Source organism: Hippopotamus amphibius, chromosome 9 (assembly GCF_030028045.1).
Source record: "Hippopotamus amphibius kiboko isolate mHipAmp2 chromosome 9, mHipAmp2.hap2, whole genome shotgun sequence".
Classification (NCBI taxonomy): Eukaryota; Metazoa; Chordata; class Mammalia; order Artiodactyla; family Hippopotamidae; genus Hippopotamus; species Hippopotamus amphibius.
In genome coordinates this window covers 2,276,212-2,299,321 of record NC_080194.1, presented here as the reverse complement: position 1 = coordinate 2,299,321, position 23,110 = coordinate 2,276,212, and the positions used below count along the sequence as shown (strand labels likewise).

General features: G+C 41.3%; 1 protein-coding gene across 19 annotated transcripts in view; it reads right to left on the bottom strand.

The window, feature by feature from the left end:
- PHF21A (PHD finger protein 21A) overlaps positions 1-23,110 on the bottom strand; it is a 183,653-nt gene that overhangs the window by 9,489 nt on the left and 151,054 nt on the right. For all 19 annotated transcript variants that reach the window (XM_057748140.1, XM_057748132.1, XM_057748142.1 and 16 more), the window contains 5 exons: positions 7,778-7,876; positions 4,756-4,807; positions 3,929-4,008; positions 3,399-3,459; positions 706-869 (listed from right to left, as the gene is read on the bottom strand). In XM_057748140.1, the coding sequence (XP_057604123.1) occupies positions 706-869; positions 3,399-3,459; positions 3,929-4,008; positions 4,756-4,807; positions 7,778-7,876 (456 nt within the window). The remainder of the gene's footprint in view (positions 1-705; positions 870-3,398; positions 3,460-3,928; positions 4,009-4,755; positions 4,808-7,777; positions 7,877-23,110) is intronic.

Genomic DNA, 23,110 nt, shown 5'->3' with positions numbered 1-23,110 from the left:
AAGTCCTTATGCCCCTGAGCCTGCGCCAGTTTTGTCACAGCACTTATCACTACCTGACATCTGAATGTTCATCTGCTCATCCCCTGAGCTCCCTGACGAGCTCCCTGAGGGCAGGGAGTTGCTCGCGCTCCGGGTCCTGTCCCCACAGCCTCAAGAACAGCGCCTGCCCAGCAGAGCAGTGCTCAGTATCTGCTGAGTGAATTCACCGCCTCTGCGCGCACTTCGCACTCCTGCAGCCTCTGGGGGAGGGGCCCCTAAGTATCTGACGCCTTTTCAGGAACCCGTTTCTGACCAATTCTGCTGAATACAGTTGCTTCGAGGAGAAGCCTTCCACGTCGTGACTTCTACGCGAGGCAGGAAACGAGGGCTGCTAGGGGCACGCGCGCCCCTGTTCACTAGCCACCCCCACCTCACAGCTGTCGACAGACACCTGCACACCTGAGAACGCCCGCACCACAGACAGCATCCAGACGCTGCACATCCTGACTGAGCTTCCTAATGTGCTATTTAATGTGATTCTCAAGGACATGGCAGGACCTGGGGCCCCAGCAGAAAGCCGCCTTACGTGGCACACAGTGTCCTGTAGGGACTACTGCTGTTCCAGGGTTAGTCAAGGAGATGCAACTGCTAAGGAGACAACACAGGAGAACGGTTTCCCCGACTTAAGCTCTGAGAGAGAGAGTGAGCTTTTCCCAAGTTACTTACGTCTGTGGAGGTGGGGCTGGGCAGGGACACAGGCTGAACAGGTGCAGGGAAAGTGAATGTGGTCTCTGTCTTTTCATTTTCAGGGGAGTCAGGATGACTGGATGGGGGGGATGTTGGGGTAAGGGCTCCAAACCCCAGCACTGCATTGTATTTTGGAGGACGACCTATATACCAAGAGAAGGGAACAAAAGGGGAAAAGGGGGAGGGAAAGAAAGGGGGAAAAATGATCTTACATACCTTTGGCCAGTGTTCCTCATTGGCTAGCATGGAAAAGGAAGTGAGGTAGCAGACAGAAGGTTAATACAGTAGTCCCAAAGAGAGGAAAAGAAGCAAAGATTTAAATGTCATTAGAAACAAATGCATGAGTCTCCAAGGAAGGATAAGAGAGCCTCCGAGAATGGCAGGAGATACTGGGTTATGTTAAAGGTCTTTGCCTTGGGCAGATCACGGAGACATTCCTCAACTATTACAATTTGAGATTTCTAGCGGGAGAACGAGATATCAAATCTCAATGGAAGCCAAGGCCAGGGATAAGAATTTATTTTATTCTTCCATATCTGTTGTGTATTGTTTCCTAAGGTTTTTCTGCAATTGTTATTCTTATAACAATATTAATGATTCTCAGTTCCCACAAACAGATTTATTGAAGATTTCTGCTTTTCCTCTTCTATCCACATTTTGGTTACTTCATTGCTTGTGAGAGCAAAGGGAGGAGGCAAAATTCAAGTAATCTATTCTCACCCCTTGCTGGCAGGGCTAGTAAGAGATGTCTTCTGGGAGGAGCTGGAACCTAAGAGCTAAAAAGATGTTCTGGGCTTAACAATGCATTTAAATAGGTCTGGACTCAGATACCCTCCCCCACTGATCAAACACTGTCTCCGTGCTTTGCATCACAAACATTCCAGTGAACTACATGTCTTAGAACTGGGCTGTTGCAAAGTCTCAGGAAAGGCCCTGTCATCAGCAGCGCTGCTCCCCGAGAGAGCTGATGTGAGCAGGAGCACTCTGAGTCAAACCTCATGGCTAGGGAGAAGCTGCAGGGGAGCTCTGATGGGCGTGGGAAGTCCAGGTCAACCGCTCTTGCGTTATGATAATCTAAGTCAGAGTCCTTGTCTTCTAAGGGCCAAGGACTTAGCTTCCACGCTGTAAGTGATCAAAAATACACACCCAGCACACCACAGGCAAAAAAGAGCCAGAGAGGTACACAACTGCCTGTGAGCACTGGTGGACGGTGCGTGGGATGGTGACTTTGCCAACAGGCATAATTTATATTAGCATCATGCACGAGAGTCATGATTCTGCCAGGTATTACACAAATGTTACCTCTCTGTGTTAAACTTGCACTGTCTGCAGTACAATGACAGATCGTACTAGTTTGTCTTTTCTAGGGTATTGAGAGCTGCTAGAAGGGAAAGTGGAAGATGAATGCTCTTTGTTTACCCACAGAAAGCACGTCCTAGGCATTGTGAATGCAGACTTTCATCCTCTGACCTTGGTAAGAGATGCCAAGGTCTTCCCGGCTCATTTAACCCCTATCCTCCCAGCAGACACTGCCCACTAGCAGGCTAATTAGTTGTGGCTTCTGGCTGGGGGCTCCTTTCTGAGAACTGTGCCCGAGATCACTAAAAATTGCCAAAAACAAAACAACAACAAAAATAACCCAAGACACTGGTTACTGTGGCCCAGGAATGAATATGAAGCAATGACGTAGGGATTCCCATCTGAACATGTTTTGGCTTCTTGAAGGAGGGGCTGAAGAAACACTAGCGTAGGTCACTAAGGTGGATGTGCTATCTCTCTGAGGGAAGAGGTGGTAACGGTACAGCTGGAGCCCTGCCTAAGGCAGACAAAGGGTCGGGATGACATCCTAAGCCTCCAACGGCTCTGAGATTGCGTGTGCATACACGAAAATTAGTATGCTACTCCACTCACTCCGCAACCTTTCTAGCCTGGAACTGTAATTCAGGGACACATTATCATGTGGAGAAAAGGTCCTTGGGATGTATTACTGACATCAAAGAACAATTTCAGAGCCTTGTTTATGAGCCCAAACTCTGAGCTATTAAGACCTATTTAGACCTGCATGGTGAGAGCGGCTGCTGCCCTGAGAGTCAGGTGGAACGCCCGCCCTGGGAGGTCTGACACTGGGAGATGGAGCTCTTTAGGAGTTTCCGCCTTGGGGAGCCTGTTTTGACAGTAATCTTTTCTTCCTTAGTTGGAGGTGCCCTCTTCTCAGAGATTCTAAGTTCTCAAAGTGGCTACCTCTCCCCTTCCTGGAAAGTCTGCAGCTCACGGAAGCTTAAGAGTCGTGCCACTGGCATCAGGACAACTTAGACACTACCAAGCACACCTTGGCAAGAGCAGTGCTCTGTTGTGCTCAATGATGCTAAAAGGCTCCCTGCGCACTGTGCTTTTCATCCACAGCCTGATGGGCCTGGGGCAGAAACGCTGCATTAAGCCACCCCTAAGCCGGCTCTGCCATAACCCCGGGACGGGCAGCTTTTGCTTCAGGATACAGAACCCTAGTAAGAAACCTCGCTCTCTTTCCCCTCTGCTCTCAGAGAACAACAACAAAACAATTTTCAAGGGATACAGGAGTTAGACAGGCTCTAGGACAATGGGAGGAGGGAGGGGAAAGAAACAACACAGAAAGCAAAAGCAACAGCAAGGGAGGGAGACAAAAATGCACTCACCTCTCTTCCGGGTCCCGGGATGCACTGTACTGTTCAGGTACGTGACTGCACTCTTCTTACGCTTTGGGGATGGAAGAAGGAGAGGTGACTGGCTGAATAGCATGGTTACTACTAGTGGTACAAGCTAGAGCCCAAGCACAGCACGCCCAGCAACATGCCAACTGGTTCGTGCTAGTCACCCCAAGGTCTCAGTGATAACTGGGTTCATCATATGTACTTGGCTCTGAGAGAATATTCCAGAGACGTCTGTCTCTGTTTCAGAAGAAAGCTGTGTTCAGGTGACAGGATGAGTTAAATTTTAAGGTAGGTTTGTATCTACTTAAACTTCGGGGAAAAAATAAGGGGAAAACAGTGAGTGATAAAAACGAAATAACGTGACCAGCCAGAGAAAAATCCATCATTTTACAAAGCTGGCCAAGTATAATGAAGGTACTGCTCTTAAGCAGGTTTTCAGATGGGAGGTGCTGAACAAGTCATAAATAAAACTGAAAACATGAGGGGAGGGCCAAGTGCTGGCCAGGAATAAATACCTCTGGCTCAAAGACCGCACCACTGTACACTGGATTTGCTGTTGTTCTTCTTTTTCGTTCTTGCCTCTTGCTTTGGATTTCTTGGGAAAGCAAAAGGTTTAGATTAGAAGAGAGGTATGGAGAAACCCCCGAACTTAACTTCATTATTTACCTATTGGTTTTCCCATGAAAAGTTAGAAATGAGAGCAAGTCTCTTGGTTTTACTGCAGCCTCAGAAAGGGCAAGCACGCTGCTGGGAGCAAATATGTAGGACCACCCACTCTCACCTCTCGGGAAGCAAGGCCATGCTGTCCGACAGTGTGGCTCTCTGTGACGGAGAGCTTAACAGTAGACAACACGTGTAAACGAGCTGTCCTGATTTATTTTTAGATCACTGTCATATACATGTGGATGAACTTTATCCACAGACCTAGATTCAGTAATCATAGTTCACCATTCTTACAGTACATAACTAGGACACGTATAGCTTTGCAACTATTCCTACAATTCAGATAATCTAGAATGGCTGAAAGCACAAAGACTTGTCAGAGGGGCATCTGCTACTTTGTGCTGTCAGGTAAGAAAAGTTTCTCTAAGTGAACAGAAGTCACCTTAATCCAGGCAACTAGGGAGTTTCCCCAGGACAACAGTGTGGATAAATAATGACAGAAAGGAGAGGGGCTGAACATCAGAGAGAAGGAAGGTAAGTTTACCCCCCCAAAAACAAAGTCCACACTGGCTGAATCCTCTGTGTTCCAATTTTCAACTCTAACAATAAATCAAACACCATTTTCAAGAACAAAGCCCTGGGCCAGAAGCAAGGCAGTGCCATGAATATCTTCTCTTACCTTCCAGATGGTCATGTGTTACCAGCCCTAGAGACACCATGAAGGCGAGTTTCTGTGCCAGAGAAACAAAAGAAGAACATACTTCAGTTTGGGTTCTCACAAAGCCAACTGCATGTTCCTAGTTAGACTCCGAGGGAAAGCCAGCCCACGGCTGGTGGTGCGGGAAGGAAGCCAGGCTCAGGTGAACGAGGAACGGGCACCCTCCACTCTCAGCAGCTTTGGAGCTGCTCTGGACGCCTTCTGATCTTACACAGACCAAAAGAGAAGGACTGGGGCCTATATCTTCTACCTTCGCAATGACAGAAATCAACATCTTGAATGACCTAAGTTTTTTCCAGAACGATTCTCTAAGAGGGAAGAGGACTTCACACTGAAAAAACACACAGAGGGTTACAAAGAGCCTCCCATACAACAACCTCCAAATTCTAAGTACTTCATTTGTCATACCAGGTCAGGGGTTCTTATATTTTTACTACCATTGATTGGACAACGATAACTCAAACCTAAATGAGTTTTAGGAATGACAGTAGGTGGTTCTGCTTAATACTATGATTTTTCAATCAACCATGGACCTATAAATTACAGAGTGCTTTCTCTCTGACCACCATTCTCAGGGCTCCATCAGAAGCTAGACTGGGGACTTCCTAGGTGGTGCAGTGGGTAAGAATCCGCCTGCCAATGCAGGGGACACGGGTTCGATCCCTGCCCCAGGAAGATACCACATGCCGCGGAGCAACTAAGCCCGTGCGCCACAACTATTGAGCCTGCGCTCTAGAGCCTGTGAGCCACAACTATTGAGTCCATGTGCTGCAACTGCTGAAGCCCACGCGCCTGGAGCCCATGCTCTGCAACAAGAGAGGCCACCGCAATGAGAAGCCCGTGCACCACAAGGAAGAGTAGCCTCCACCCACCGCAACTAGAGACAGCCCGTGTGCAGCAACGAAGACCCAACACAGCCAATAAAATAAATAAATAAAAAAAAGGGATGGGTAGCAATACTTGTTACCTATTTAAAAAAAAAAAAAAAGAAGAAGCTAGACCGATCAGACCACTGTGCTCCAGAGCTGGAATTTTAGATGCTTAAAAATGGAGAGAACAACAGGCTGATTACTGTGCTGCTCTCTGGCTGCATGTGGTCTGGGAAGTGTGTCTTCATATTCTGCTGTACCACTGCACGCAGCTGCTAAATACGCCAAATAACATACCATCAATTTCTCTCACCAATGAATAAGGAACATCATTAGTTGTTAGGAGACATACTCCTGGAGAATTATTTATACCACAATTTGGTCTTTGAAAATCATGACATTTTACCCTCAACATTAAATATCATGACATTCTGGCCTGAAGTGATAGGTTCAGGCTATTCAAGGCACTGAGTGTTTTATAAAGATAACCTTGAACAAGCCACTTGAGAAAACAGAAATGTTCCTTACTGGTATCCTCAGAGTCCTTTAGAAATGTTATTTCATTTCGTACTTCAAAAACTTAGGTGGGCAACTACCCTCCCGACAGCCAGAGCACTTCAGTAAGGTGAAGCAGTCTTGGACTTGCTGCCCATTTTCTACACTGCATATATTTTGTGGTTGCCAATTAACTACATTCCTAATTTTCACTATTCCTCCAAAACTTAAGATTAGAAGGCTGTCAACCAACTGTTCTCTGTTAATAAAGCAGTGTGTGAACTGACATTCAGATGCATCTTCTTTTAATCACGTTACAGCACCCTTCTTGGCCACTCACATCCAACTCATCTTTGCCAGTCTAGATCAAGCTTCATAAAAGAATAATTAAATGGAAAAAAATCTCTTCTGTGGCATAGGTTTTCAGTGACACACAGAATAAAAAGCTGTTAAGAACTTTTGCCTCATCTATGCATCACATATATGCCAATAACTAATTTATTCCCTTTACAGCAGTGATCCTATCCAATTAGAAACACCTGTTATTACACATGATGCCACCTGCTTGCCCAGACTGTGCCACTGACATAAGATATCCTTCAGTTTCTTTTGATAAGGAAATTCTGCTAATAGCCTGCTCTGCTTCTCCCCCTCCAAGCCTAATACTTGTCATTAATTTTGTGGATGATTTTATAAGTTTCTCAGCAATATGCATGACTGGTACTTCTTTTTGGTTCAAGTTTTGGTCTCTTCTTTAAAGACAAATTAAAAATTAATTCATTTCATATCAGGAAGAAGTATAATTTGTACTTGTTTTAGAAAAACCTGAACTGGCTTAATAAATCACTGCTTTAAAAAAATGACGTGAAGCTTGGATGGCTTCATGCCACTGTTTGACATGGTTGCATTACAAAGAATGCACTGAAGATAGAAGGACATGGACTGCTGGTCTAATAAAATCCAACTATCAGACATTCATCATCATATTACTTGTCCACATTTTTCTTTCATAGCTGCTTGTATAGAAGTATCGAACTAAAAAATTCTCTTGTCTAAGGACATCCAAATTCACATTCTATATTTACACCAGAGTTTTGTTTGCTATTTAAGTTTATAATTCTACCCTAAGTTGTAGTACAGATGCTACTATTTTCATCCTTACTTTTATGCTTCAATGAACTACTTTTCAGCTACTGATTCATCTGGGATTTGGGGAGCTAATGTAACACAACAGTCATAACAAAAATGCACACGTAACAACTGTTATGGCTAACAAAGACAGACCTCCGCTGAGTGAACTGAACACCTTACAAACGTTGGCTGAGACAAACAAAACATCATGATCATGAGGAACGCGATGGGACACCTGGAGAAACGGTCATGAATCACACGATTCACATCTGTGGCATGCGTGTGAAATGCCTGTTTGCCAACTCATGAACCCTCAAGGCCACACTCTTAACCTGCCCAAGGCCAACCTGATTTGGCAATAACATTACTGAATAGTGAGAAAACACGAGAAAAGGAAACCAAGTATTCAGAGAGCAAGCGTCCCTCCTGATGTATGAGGATAAGTCACATGCCACAGACTGAGCCATGCCTTGGAGGGCTGGGCCTACCTGAGGGTTCTCCTCCCGTTTTGGTTTGGGTGCAGCAGGTGGAGTGACGGTGCGGTTCTCCGTTTGTTTCTCATCTGTTTCTGTGTGGGATTTAATTGTCTAGAAGAGGAAAATTAAATGAAACTTCAGAATTCACTCTTTATTAAAAGAGTAAAGACAAACATAGTTTGACTGTTGCCACCAAGAAAGAAAAGAACATATTCAAACCGGAAACTTATTAATAAAGGAGGTAATATGACTTCATTTTAGAAGGGGGAAAAAGTAAAATGGAAGGCCTCAGTTGAAATGATTGAATTGCATAACTAGAATAGATATGAATCTATAAATACAATAGTCTATTTCAATGTACTTTAGGATGCAGGGGTAGCCTTCCAGAAGTAAGTCCATTCTTGTTACATATGGGTCAAGCTCCAGTTCATAGTGTGCTTAAGATCTGAATGATGTCCAAAAAAAATCTTATATAAACGCTTTTCTATTTCAGAACAATCCCAATCTAAAAGAGAGGCTGCAGAACTACTCTTACTTGGGGTATTTAAAACCTGCCTGTATCATCCATTAGAGGAGAGATGCAACTGCCAGGGAAAGGCCATCTTGCAAAAAGTTGACATCCTGATTACGGCCAACCTCATCTTCCAGATGTGTCCATTCGAACAAACAAACAAACAAAAAAACACCAGTAGCATCACCATCTTGGGACACAAATGGCAGCTAGCAAACTGGTAGACTGGGTTTGCATTACTATGTTTATCATGACCCAATGGCAAATTCATTCTATGAAACCCTCTGTAAATACTGAAATGATATTAGAACAGTGGATATAAAACTATAAAGACAAACCTAATTTACTTTTTCAAAATTAAAAACAATGCAGACGCAAACGGTCTTTTTGTATGGCAACAAGTAACTAAGTAAATAAGAGTGAAACTGTCTGATTACTGGCGAGTAGGAGCCAAGTGAAAGACTGGTTCTACAAGCAGGACGTCACAAGTTCTCAGAAATCATTATGTTGTGAAATATCTTACTAGATCTGAAAAACTAACAGAATCACAAAGATTTTGCACTGTATTTCCTGGCCATGTCCATATTTTCCTTCTGCTTCTCATATTATTACTTTAGGAAAGTGTAAGTACCTATCTTATCAATACTCTGGCAACCACTGCTCTGGGGCATAAATGCCACCTTACACATACATGTTTTTTTCATCAGGATCCTGTCATATTTCTACCTCTGCACTATAAGCTACTTGAGAGCAGGGCTGTTCGACACACTTCTGCACCCCTCTGTGCCCAGTACAGGGCCTCACCGTAGAGCACATACGCTCTACAGAGATGCTGATCTTCCGAGTGGGGAGCACGACCTACCAGAAGAATCACTTGCTCTCCTCTCACACATTTTTTTTAAGCAAAAAGGACACATTTCCCCCATAAAACAAACCACCAAACAAAGGAACCTACAAAGCAACACCATAGAAAAGTTGTTTATAGTGACATTTTCAAGGTCCTGGGTGTCCAGGAAGCTTATTTCATAGCTCTGTGAGTTGGAAGAACAGGAGTCTGATGGAGGAGGGAGAAGAGAAGGTCAACTATAAGGGTTTGCTGCTCCACTCCAAGGCTGTGTGACATCCCCTAGGGTCTCTTACTTCCATCTCTAGGGCTGAACAAGAATGCAGCTAGTGGTGATGCCTCCAGGGAAGATTCCTCTTCACTAAGGAATTATCCAGGGTTCAAATCTTCTCTCACTCAAGAGTACAATTGCCTCAAGGTTGGATAAGGAATACCAAAAGCATCCAAGAAAATAAGGAAAAAGCAATCAAAACAATGGGGAGGTGTCTTGCCCTCACAGACCCTCTGCTCCAGGGGAAGCCAGCTGCCAGGCTGTGAACAGTACTATGGAGGGGCCCACGAGGTGAGGAACTGAACTTCCTGCCAACAGCCAGGGAGAAGTGAGGCCTGCCAACAGCCATGTGACTGAGTTTGGGAGTGGATTATCCAGCCCCAGTTGAGCCTTGGGATGACTGCAGTCCTGGCCAACTAGTTTGAATGCAAATTTGGGAGGGACCTTGAGCCAGGACCACTGAGCTAAGATGAAACCTAATTCCTAACCTCAAAAACTCTGTGGGAGAATAAAGTTTTGTTGTTTTGAGCTGCTTAAAACAAACAACGTTAGCGTAGGGAAGTGACATCACAGAAATGGCAGGACAGGGAGCTTTAGCATCAGTCCTTTCGCTGAAGCAAACATTAAGCTGGCAGAAACAGACAGAATCAACTTTTTAAAATTTTGGAATCTAATAAAAAACTAAGAATAACCAGGGGAGCACTTACTGAAGAAAGAGGCTGCTAAATTTTATTAAGAATGCATTTTTCCTTGCCTAGCTACAAATCTAGCCCCTAGCTCAGCAGAGGCTATGAAGATGGTAACCTGTGTTCCTGGTGTGGTTTGCTGAACCTTGTTCTCAACTTGTGGCTGTCTGCTAATCCCCTGAGGACTGGTGCAGAGGCTGACCCTTGTTTGCCCACCTAAGGCTGGAGTGGCTTTCCAGATGCCACCTGATGAAAGCAATTGGAGACACACGTTACCTGCAGTTACCGGGTGCAAAGGATGGTGGACGGAATATGCAGCAGACAGACCCAAAGGCCTAGGAAGGAGGAGGCTGAGGAGGAAGATTCTTAGAGCAGTAAAGGCTTTAAAGGGCTATGAGAATCCAGAGTGCACCAAGCATTCCCAGGGCTAGATGCATACTTAGAAAAGAGCTGACACAACCCTAAGCTCGCACCTCTGGCTGGTCTTTGAGCTCTGTCCAAGAAAGTCTAAGACAGACTAAGACAAGAAAGTCTAAGACAGGTGAGTTACAGGTGGCCTGGCTTAGCACTGAAGGAATGCCACTGCTCAAAGCCAGTATGCAAAGACCAAGAAAGGGTTTTCTGTTTTTGTTTTCATTTACTTACTATTACCTTTTCCTTCTTTTTGGCTCCAGTTGTTTAAGTAAATCTAATAAAATAGAGATTTCAATAACCACACATGACGAGAAACAGTATTTGCAAAAATAATTTGGAAAAGGCACTAAACAAACAACTGCAGCTCTCAACAATCCACAACAGTAAACCCTGGGGTAGGAGGAGAATCTAATTTCCAGAGTTATAACACTGTAATTCCAGAATGTCTGGTTTTCACAAAGAATTAGGAGGCACACAAATACAACGGAAAGTATGGCCCTTTCACTGGGAAAGAAACTGGCCTTAAGGAAGCCCAGACATGGGACTCCCTAAAGAAAGCCTCTAAGTCGACTGCCTTAAATATACTCAAATTGCTAAAGGAAACCAGGGACCAAGAACTAAAAAAAATCTCAGAGAACAATATCTCACCAAAAAGAAAATATTAATAAAGAGATAGAACTTTTTTAAAAGAACCAAATAAAAATCTGGAGTTGAAAATATAACAGCTGAAATGAAAAATTCACTAAAGGGGTTCAGGCAAAAGAAAGAATCAGTGAATCTGAAGATAGGACAACTGAAATTATCCAGTCTAAGGAGCAGACAGAAAAAAGAATGCAGAAACGTGTACAGAGCCTAAGAAAGTAGTGAGACGTTACCAAGCATACTCACATATGCACTATAGACTCCCAGGAGGAAAGGAGAGACAGAAAGAAGCAGAAATAATATTTGAAGAAAACACAGCTGAAAACATTCCAAATTTAATGAAATACAGGAATCTATAGGCATACCTCATTTTATTTATTTATTGCACTTCACTTTATTGCACTTTGCAGATACTGCATTTTTTTTTATTCTTTTTTTGGGGGGGTACACCAAGTTCAATCATCTGTTTTTATATACATATCCCCGTATTCCCTCCCTTCCTTGACTCCCCCCGCTTCGAGTCCCCCGATACTGCATTTTTTACAAATTGAAGGTCTGTGGCCACACTGTCTCTGCGTCACATTTTGGGAATTCTCACAATATTTCAAACGTTTTCATTATTATCATATTTGTTATGGTGATCTGTGATCAGTGATCTCTGATGTTACTACTGCCAAAAGATTATAACTTGCTAAAGGCTCATATGATGGTCAGCACTTTTTTAGCAATAAAGTATTTTTAAATTAAGGCACATACATTTATTGACATAATGCTATTGCACACTCAGTAGACTATAGTATAGTGTAAATATAACTTTGATACACACTGAGAAACCAAAAAATTCATGTGACGACCTTCATCTGCTTTATTGCAGCGGTGTGGAACCAAACCCGCAGTATCTCTGAGGGATGCCTGTACACATCCAAGAAGCTCAGTGACCTCCAAGCAGGATAAACTCAGAGACTCATACTGAAACACACTGTAATCACACCGTCAAAAGCCAAAGAGAGAATCTTGAAAGCAGCAGAAGTGAAATGATGCATCACATATAAGGGGTCCTCAATAAGATTAGTGGCCCATTTCTCATCAGAAACCAGAGACCATAGGCAGTGGGATAACATGTTTAAAGAGCTGGGGGACTTCCCCAGTGGTCCAGTGGTTAAGACTCTAAGCTTCTACTGCAGCGGGCACAGGTTCAACTCCTGGTCAGGGAACTAAGATCCCCCAGGCTGTGTGGGGGATAAATAAGTAAGTAAGTAAGTAAGTAAGTAAGTAAGTAAGTAAGTAAGTAAGTAAGTAAGTAAGTAAGTAAGTAAGTAAGTAAGTAAGTAAGTAAATAAAGTGCTGAAAGAAGAAAGACTACCAACCAAGAACTTCACTTCCTGCAAAAAGCCGAGGGAGTTCACTGCTAGTAGACCTGCCCTAAAAGAATTCCCTTTAGAGTTCTTTAGGATAAAATAAAAAGACCCTAGACAGTAACCTGATGCCAAATGAAGAAATAAAAACTCCAATAAAGGTAATTACATAGGTTAATATAAAACCCAGTATTACTGTATTTTTTGATTTGTAACTTTTCTTTTTGCTTCCTACATGATTTAAAAGAGAAATGCATGAAACTAATTATAAAGATGTACTAGTGGCCACACAACATATAAAGATGAAATGTGGGACAATAACAACATATGGTGCGAGGGTGTGGGGGGCAGAGCTTTTGTATACTACTGAAGCTAAACTGGGATTAAATCAAATTACATTGTTAAAACTTTATGAATGTTACCTATAGCCCCCATGGTAACCACTAAGAAAATAACTAAAATATACAGAAAAGGAAATGAGCAGAGCATCAAAAGAGTACATACACTAGTTTAAAAAACAAACAAAACACAAAAGATGGCAGTATTGGAGGAACTGGGGTCCAAAAAAGACATAAGACATGTAGAAAATGAACAGCAAAATGGCATAAATCCTTGCCTATCAGTAATCACTTTAAATGTAACTGGCTGAAATGCACCAATTAAACAACAGAGAGTGGCAGAATGGATTAAAAAGAACAAGATCTAACAATATACTATCTACAAGAGACACATTTTAGAGCCAAAGACACAGAAAGGTATCCATCAAAGGATGGAAAAAGATACTGCATGCAAATAGTGACCAAAAGAGTACAGAGATGGTTACACTAATATTCGACAAAATTCACTTTAAGTCAAAAATTGTTACAGGAGACAAAAAAGGTCATTATATATTCATTTCATCAAGAAGATACGACAATTTCAAATACATATGCACCAAAAAACGGGAGTCTCAAAATATATGATGCATACGTTGACAGAATTGAGGGGAGAAATAAACATTCTATAATAATAAAAACTTTAATACCTCACTTTAAATCATGGAAAGAACATGTAGAAAGCAGATCAATAAGGAAATAGAAGACCTCAACAACACTATAAAACAACTAGACCTAACAGACATAAAAAGAACAGCCTACTGTACAACAACAGAATACACATTCCTCTCAAGTACACATGAAACGCTATTCAGGATAGATCATATTTTAGGCCACAAAACAAATCCTAATAAATTGTAAAAGACTTAAGTCATATGAAGTATTTTTTTCTGATGACAAAGAAGCTAGAAGTCAATATAAAGGAATATCAGAAAAATTTTAAGTATGTAGAAATTAAACAACATACTTTTAGTTTAGTTTAGTTATTTGGCTGGGGTGTATTTTAGTTGTGGCACATGGGATCTTCGTTGCAGCATGTGGGATCTTTTTTTTTTTTAGTTGTGGCATGTGGGATCTTTAGTTGTGCCATGCAGACTCTTAGTTGTGGCATGTTGGATCTAGTTCCCTGACCAGGGATCGAACGCAGACCCCCTGCATTGGGAGCATGGAGTCTTAGCCACTGGACCACCAGAGAAGTCCCTAAACAACACACTTTTAAATAGCCAGTGGAACAAAGAAGAAATCACTAGGAAAATTTTCTATTTCCCTGAAGAATGAAAATGAAAATACAACATACCAAAATGGATGAGATGCAGTGAAAGCACTGCTCAGAGGGAAATTTATAGCTGTAATAGTTACATTAAAAAATAAGGAAGCCCGGCTCTGAGTCTGATGTGGCGGACTGCCGGGAGCTCCGCGGCCGGGTGGTACTGAGCCGTCCCCTCCTACAGATATAGATACAGGGGGGAAAAGATGGCGGCGAAGTAGAGGGACGTGGAATGCATCCCTCTCCACAGATGCATTGGGAATGCACCGAAGGACACAATAATTCCCACAGAGAACCAGCTGAACACCAGCAGACGGCCTCAGACACCAGAAAGGACCGCAAGGAGCCCAACATCACCAGTAGGGAGGCATCTATGAAGGCTCAAAGAGGGTGAAGCGGTGGAGCTGCGGCAGATGGGAGGGAGGGAGAAACCCACGGAGGGCCCGCAGCGCAGCTCAGCATTCCTGGACCGGGATGTCGATCCACAGCTAAACAGAGGGTCCAGGAGCAGGAGCGTGGGAACCAGAGAGCTGGTTCAGGGTGAGAAACATTGTTGCCAGTAGGGTAACGAACCAAGAGGACAGGAGGGCAGAGGTCCACGGCGAGGAGTGCCCGCCCCTGAGAGCTGCCCGGCCATGATGGCGGCTGCAGGCTGCAGGCTCACGGGCGGGGGGAGGAGCCACGCACGTAGCCCCCCTCTCTCTCTCTCTCTCTCTCTCTCTCTCTCTCTCTCTCTCTCTCTCGGTGCCTCTGCAGCAGGCAGTGGAGAGACGCCCTGCGGGCCACCTAAGGCGCTCAGGGATAACAAGCACCCTCAGGCACTTGGGCGGGGCTAGATTAAAACCCCTAGGAACGCCAGCAGCAGAGAGGTTGCCCAGAAAAACAACAACAACAACAACAAAAACCCAAGAGAGGCCCAACTCTAAGACTTTCTGTTTACACCTGAGCCACCGGCGTCCCTCTGCAAACAGGCACCTCCAAGCCCAACTGAAACAACAGTGCGCCACTGCTCACTCACTCCCAGGGGAAGGAGCCACTATTGTACCCTCTCCCTCCCCACACACCGACGCTTACAGACGAACAATAAAGGAAGCTCTGCTGGTCACAGAATAATGCAAAAAAACCCAAGGCAAGGAGAAGGACACTTACAGCTGACACGCTAAGGAAATAGAAATATTAGTATCAATTCCTATTGAACTGGTCCATTCTGGGATCAGTTCTGGATTTTTTTTTTTTCTTTTTCTCTCTCTCTTTTCTTTCTTTTTATTTATTTTTTTTATTAAATACGATCTTAGCCCTAAGGGATCTACAAGTTTTATAACATAATTTTTTAACGATATTTTTTATTCCTTTTTTCTTTTTTTTGCCTTTTTATATACTTCTATATCTAGCTAAGTTTTTGGTAGTATGGACAATACATCTCTCATACTTTCCTTTCATCCCTATCTTTTATACATTTCTATTCCTTTTTATTTGCATATTTCCAACCACACTATGCTCTTCTGTTCCCCTTTCTTCCAGCCATTTTAAGTTTATTTTATCTTAACATACTTATAAGCAACACTATCAATCTGCTCAGACTCCTTGCTCTATTCTCCAGATGACGCACTGCCTTGGTATTTAATATTAGGTTTCTGTCTTTATCTTAGTTCTTAGTACAATTGTTTAACTACATTCTGAGAATCTCTATTCTCTCTGGTGGTACTCTGGCTCTTTTCTATATTTGATGCTAGCTTACAAAATCTCCCTGGATTAGTGTTTGTATGTGTAAGGTGTTATTTGTTTGTTTGTTTGCCTTTGCTTTTGTCTCTGATTTGTTCTGTTTCAGTTGTCAATTTCTGTTGGGTTTCTCTTTGAATATCTGATAGCACACTGGGGTTCTGTCAGGTCTTCCTAGAGCCTTATGTCCTAATGGATTCAGTAATTGTGTGTCTTATACATGTATGTGTTTCCTAGACTTAATATTTGTTTAATCCAATACTTGGACATTAGTCTGAGGCTTGGACAGTCTTCTATAAACACCTCTATCGCCGGGACAAGCAACCCCAAAAGTTTGGACAACCATGAGGAAACAAAGAAACACCATGCAGGCAAAGGAGCAGAAAAAAAACCCACAAGACCCAATAAATGAGGAAGAAATAGGAAAAATGCCTGAAAAAGAATTTAGAGTAATGATAGTAAAAATGATACAAAATCTCGATAACAAAATAGAGAAAGTACAAGAAACAGTTCATAAGAACTCAGAAAAACAAACAGCAATGGATAACAAAATAACTGAAATTAAAAATACTCTAGATGCTATAACCAGCAGAATGACTGAGGCAGAAGAACGAATAAGTGAGTTGGAAGATAGAATGGGGGAAATAAACGCCACAGAGCAGGAAAGAGAAAAAAGAATAGAAGACAGTCTCAGAGACCTCAGTGATAACATTAAGCGTACCAACATTCGAATTATAGGCATCCCAGAAGTAGAAGAAAACAAGAAACGGTCTGAGAAAATATTTGAAGAGGTTATAGTGGAAAACTTCCCCAACATGGGAAAGGAAAGAATTAACCAAGTCCAAGAAGCACAGAGAGTCCTGTACAGAATAAACCCAAGGAGAAATACACCAAGACACATATTAATCAAACTAACAACAATTCAACACAAAGAAAAAATATTAAAAGCAGCAAGAGAAAAGCAACAAACAACATATAAGGGAAAACCCATCAGGATCACAGCTGACCTTTCTACAGAAACTCTGCAGGCCAGAAGGGAATGGCAGGATATACTGAAAGTCCTGAAAGAGAGAAACCTACAGCCAAGAATACTCTACCCAGCAAGAATCTCATTCAGATTTGAGGGAGACATCAAAAGCTTTCCAGACAAGCAAAAGTTAAGAGAATTCAGCACCACCAAACCAGACTTACAACAAGTGCTAAAGGAACTTCTCTAAGTAGGAAACACAAGAAAAGGAAAACACCTACAAATAGAAACCCAAAACAATTCAGAAAATGGTCATTGGAACACACATGTCAATAATCACTTTAAATGTAAATGGATTAAATGCTCCAACCAAAAGACACAGACTGGCTGAATGGATACAAAAACAAGACCCTTCTATATGCTGCCTCCAAGAAACCCACTTCAGACCAAGGGATACATATAGACTGAAAGTAAAGGGATGGAAAAAGATATTCCATGCAAATGGAAGTCAAAAGAAAGCTGGAGTAGCAATACTCGTATCAGACACATTAGACTTGAAAGTAAAGACGATTAAAAGAGACAAGGAAGGACACTACATAATGATCAAGGGATCCATTCAAGAAGAACATATCACAATGGTAAATATCTATGCCCCCAATATAGGAGCACCTCAATACATAAGGCAAATGCTAACAGCTATAAAAGGGGACATCGACAGGAACACAATAATCGTGGGAGACTTGAACACCCCACTTACATCAATGGACAGATCATCCAAACAGAAAATAAATAAAGACACACAAGCTTTAAATGACACATTAGACCATCTCGACTTAATTGATATTTATAGGACATTCCATTCAACAACGACAGACTACACTTTCTTCTCAAGTGCACAGGGAACATTTTCCAGGATAGATCACATCTTGGGTCACAAATCAAACCTCAGCAAATTCAAGAAAACTGATATCATATCAAGCATCTTCTCAAACCACAACGCCATGAGACTAGATATCAATTACAGGAAAAAAAACTGCAAAAACTACAAACACATGGAGGCTAAACAATTCACTCTTAAACAACCAAGAAATCACTAAAGAAATCAAAGAGGAAATCAAAAAATATCTAGAAACAAATGACAATGAAAACACAACAACCCAAAACCTATGGGACGCAGCAAAAGCAGTTCTAAGAGGGAAGTTTATAGCAATACAGTCCTACCTTAAGAAACAAGAAAATTATCGAATAAACAACCTAACCTTACACCTAAAACAACTAGAGAAAGAAGGACAAAGAAACCCCAAAGGGAGCAGAAGGAAAGAAATCATAAAGATGAGAGCAGAAATAAATGAAAAAGAAAGGAAGGAAACCATAGCAAAAATAAATAAAACTAAAAGCTGGTTCTTTGAGAAGATTAACAAAATTGATAAACCATTAGCCAGACTCATCAAGAAAAAAAGGGAGAAGATGCAAATCAACACAATTAGAAATGAAAAAGGAGAAGTAACAACGGACACCTCAGAAATACAAAAGATCATGAGAGACTACTACAAGCAACTATATGCCAATCAGTTGGATAACCTGGAAGAAATGGATACATTCTTAGAAAAATACAATCTTCCAAGACTGAACCAGGAAGAAATAGAAACCATGAACAGACCAATCGCAAGTACAGAAATTGAGGCAGTGATTAAAAATCTCCCAACACACAAAAGCCCAGGACCAGATGGGTTCACAGGTGAATTCTATCAAACATTTCAAGAAGAGCTAAGACCTATCCTTCTCAAACTCTTCCAAAATATTGCAGAAGGCGGAACACTCCCAAACTCATTCTACGAGGCTACCATCACCCTGATACCAAAACCAGGCAAAGATGTCACACAAAAAGAAAACTACAGACCAATATCACTGATGAATATAGATGCAAAAATCCTCAACAAAATACTAGCTAACAGAATCCAACAGCACATTAAAAAAATCATACACCATGATCAAGTGGGGTTTATCCCTGGGATGCAAGGATTCTTCAATATACGCAAATCAATCAACGTGATACATCATATCAGCAAATTGAAGGATAAAAACCATATGATCATCTCAATAGATGCAGAAAAAGCTTTTGACAAAGTTCAACATCCATTTATGATAAAAGCTCTCCAGAAAATGGGCATAGAAGGAAATTACCTCAACATAATCAAAGCCATATATGAAAAACCAAAAGCCAACATCGTTCTCAATGGGGAAAAACTGGAAGAATTCCCTCTAAGAACAGGAACAAGACAAGGGTGTCTACTCTCACCATTATTATTCAACATAGTTTTGGAAGTGTTAGCCACAGCAATCAGAGAAGAAAAAGAAATAAAAGGAATCCAAATTGGAAAAGAAGAAGTCAAATTGTCACTCTTTGCAGATGACATGATATTATATATAGAAAACCCTAAAGACTCTACCAGAAAACTGCTAGCACTCATTGATGAGTTTAGTAAAGTAGCAGGATACAAAATGAATGCACAAAAATCTCTTGCATTCCTATACACTAACAACGGAAGAGCAGAAAGAGAAATTAAGGAAACTCTCCCATTCACCACTGCAACAAAAAGAATAAAATACCTCAGAATAAACCTGCCTAAGGAGGCAAAAGATCTGTATGCAGAAAACTTTAAGACATTGATGAAAGAAATCAAAGACGACACAAACAGATGGAGGGACATATCATGTTCCTGGATTGGAAGAATCAACATCGTGAAAATGACTGTACTACCCAAAGCAATTTACAGATTCAATGCAATCCCGATCAAATTACCAATGGCATTTTTCACAGAACTAGAACAAGAAATCTTACAATTTGTATGGAAACACAAAAGACCCCGAATAGCCAAAGCAATCTTGAGAAGGAAAAATGGAGTTGGTGGGATCAGGCTTCCTGACTTCAAACTATACTACAAGGCCATGGTGATCAAGACAGTATGGTACTGGCACAAAAAGAGAAAGGAAGATCAATGGAATAGAATAGAGAACTCAGAAGTAAGCCCAAACACATATGGGCACCTTATCTTTGACAAAGGAGGCACGAATATACAATGGAAAAAAGACAGCCTCTTCAATAAGTGGTGCTGGGAAAATTGGACAGCTACATGCAAAAGAATGAAATTAGAACACTTCCTAACACCATACACAAAAATAAACTCCAAATGGATTAAAGACCTACATGTAAGGCCAGACACTATCAAACTCCTAGAGGAAAACAGGCAGAACACTTTATGACATACATCAAAGCAAGATCCTTTTTGACCCACCTCCTAGAATCAGGGAAATAAAATCAAGAATAAACAAATGGGCCCTAATGAAACTTAAAAGCTTTTGCACAGCGAAAGAAACCATAAACAAGACTAAAAGGCAACCCTCAGAATGGGAAAAAATAATTGCCTATGAAACAACGGACAAAGCATTAACCTCCAAAATATACAAGCAGCTCATGAAGCTTAATACCAAAAAAGCAAATAACCCAATCCACAAATGGGCAGAAGACCTAAATAGACATTTCTCCAAAGAAGACATACAGATGGCCAACAAACACATGAAAAGATGCTCAACATCACTCATCATCAGAGAAATGCAAGTCAAAGCCACAATGAGGTATCACTTCACACCAATCAGAATGGCCATCATCACAAAATCTGGAAACGACAAATGTTGGAGAGGGTGTGGAGAAAAGGAAACTCTCCTGCACTGTTGGTGGGAATGTAAGTTGGTACAGCCACTATGGAAAACAATTTGGAGGTTCCTTAAAAAACTACAAATAGAACTACCATATGATCCAGTAATCCCACTCCTGGGCATATACCCAAAGAAAACCATAATCCCAAAAGAAACATGTACCATCATGTTTATTGCAGCACTATTTACAATAGCCAGGACATGGAAGCAACCGAAATGCCCATCAACAAACGAATGGATAAAGAAGATGTGGCATATATATACAATGGAATATTACTCAGCTATTAAAAGGGATGAGATGGAGCTATTTGTCATGAGGTGGATAGACCTACAGTCTGTCATACAGAGTGAAGTAAGTCAGAAAGAGAAAGACAAATATTGTATGCTAACTCACATATACGGAATCTAAAAATGGTACTGATGAACTCAGTGACAAGAACAAGGACGCAGGTGCAGAGAATGGACTGGAGAACTCGAGGTTTGGGAGGGGGCGGGGGGTGAAGGGGAAGCTGAGACGAAGCGAGAGAGTAGCACACACATATATATACTACCAACTGTAAAATAGATAGCCAGTGGGAAGTTGCTGTATAACAAAGGGAGTTCAACTTGAGGATGGAAGATGCCTTAGATGACTGGGACGGGGAGGGTGGGGGGGACTCGAGGGAGGGTGGGGGGGGAGTCAAGGGAGGGAGGGAATACAGGGAAATGTGTATAAAAACAGATGATTGAACTTGGTGTACCCCCCAAAAAATAATAAATAAATAAATAAAATTAAATTTAAAAAAAAAGAAAGATTTCAAATCAATGACCTAAATTTACAGCTTAAGGAACTAGAAAAAGAAGAACGAAACACAAAGCTAGCAGAAGGAAGGAAATAATAAAGATCAGAGTAGAGATAAATGAATCAGCGAATAGAAAAACCAAAAGAATTAATGGAACCAAAAGTTGATTCTTTGAAAAGATCAACAAAATTGACAAACCTTGGGCTTCCTAGGTGGTTCAGTGGTTAAGAATCTGCCTGCCAATGCAGAGGACACAGGTTTGATCCCTGCCCCAGGAAGATACCACATGCTGCAGAGCAACTAGGCCTGTACGCCACAACTACTGAGCCCGTGTGCTGCAGCTACTGAAGCCTGCGTGTCTAAAGCCCATGCTCCGCAACAAAAGAGGCCACCGCAGTGAGAGGCCCATGCACCATGAGGAGTAGCCCCCACTCGCCACAACTAGAGAAAGCCCGTGTGCAGCCATGAAGACCTAATACAACCAATGAAATAAATAAATAAATAAATAAATAAATAAATGAATGAATGAATGAATGAATAAATAAATTTATAAAAAAAAATTTGACAAACCTTTAGTTAGACAGGGTAAGGAAAAAACAGAGAAGACACAAATAACGAAAATCAGAAATAAAAGTAGGGACGTTACTACCAATCTTATAGAAATAACAAGGATTATAAGAGAATACACTGAACAACTGTACAGCAACAGATTGCCAAGGGAGAGGGGTTTGGAGAAGGAATGGAGTGAGAGGTTGGGGTTAACAGATGTAAGCTTTTATATATAAAATGGATAAACAACAAAGTCCTACTGTATAGCACAGAGAACTATATTCAGTATCCTATGATAAACCATAATGGAAATGGATATAAAAAAAGAATGTGTGTGTGTGTATATATATATATACATACATATATATGTATGTATGTATAACTGAATTGCTTTGCTGTATAGCAGTAATTAACAACATTGTAAATCAACTATATTTCAATTAAAAAACTGTACATCAAAAATTAGATAATACAGATGAAATGGATAAATTCTTATAAACATACAAATTTACCAAAACTGACTCAAGAAACAGAAAATCTCAACAGACCTATAACAACTAAAGAGATTGAAACAGTAATCAAAATCCTCTCAAAAAAGAAAGGCCCAGGACCAGACAGCTTCTCTGGTGAATTCTACCAAACATTTACAGAATTAACACCAATGCTTCTCAAACTTTTCCAGAAAACAGAAGAGCAGGGAACACTTTCTAACTCATTCTATGAGGTCAGCATTATCCTGATACCAAAGTCAGACAAAGACACCACAATAATACAAAATTACAGACCAGTAACTGTTATGAATAAAGATGCAAAAACCCTCAATAAAATACTAGCAAACTGAATCCAACAGCATATTAAAAGGATGACACACAATGATAAAGTGGAACTTCTCCTAGGAATGGACGATACTAAAAAAAAAATTAATGTAATATACCACATTAATAAACGAAGGCAAAAAAAACTCCCTCAACTTTATAAAAAGGGCATTTACATGAAACTGCGGCTAGCATCAATATTCAATGGTGAAATACTGAAAGCTTTCCCTCTGAGATCAGGAACAAAAAAAGTATGCCCACTTTCATCACTGCTATTCCACACTGTAGCAGAAATTCTAGCCACAGTAATTAGGCAAGAAAAAGAAATATAAGGCATTAAGGCATCCAAATTGGAAAGGAATACACAGAACTATCTCTGTTTGCAGAGGACATGATCTTAACGTACATAAAATTCTGCAGAATCCATGAAAC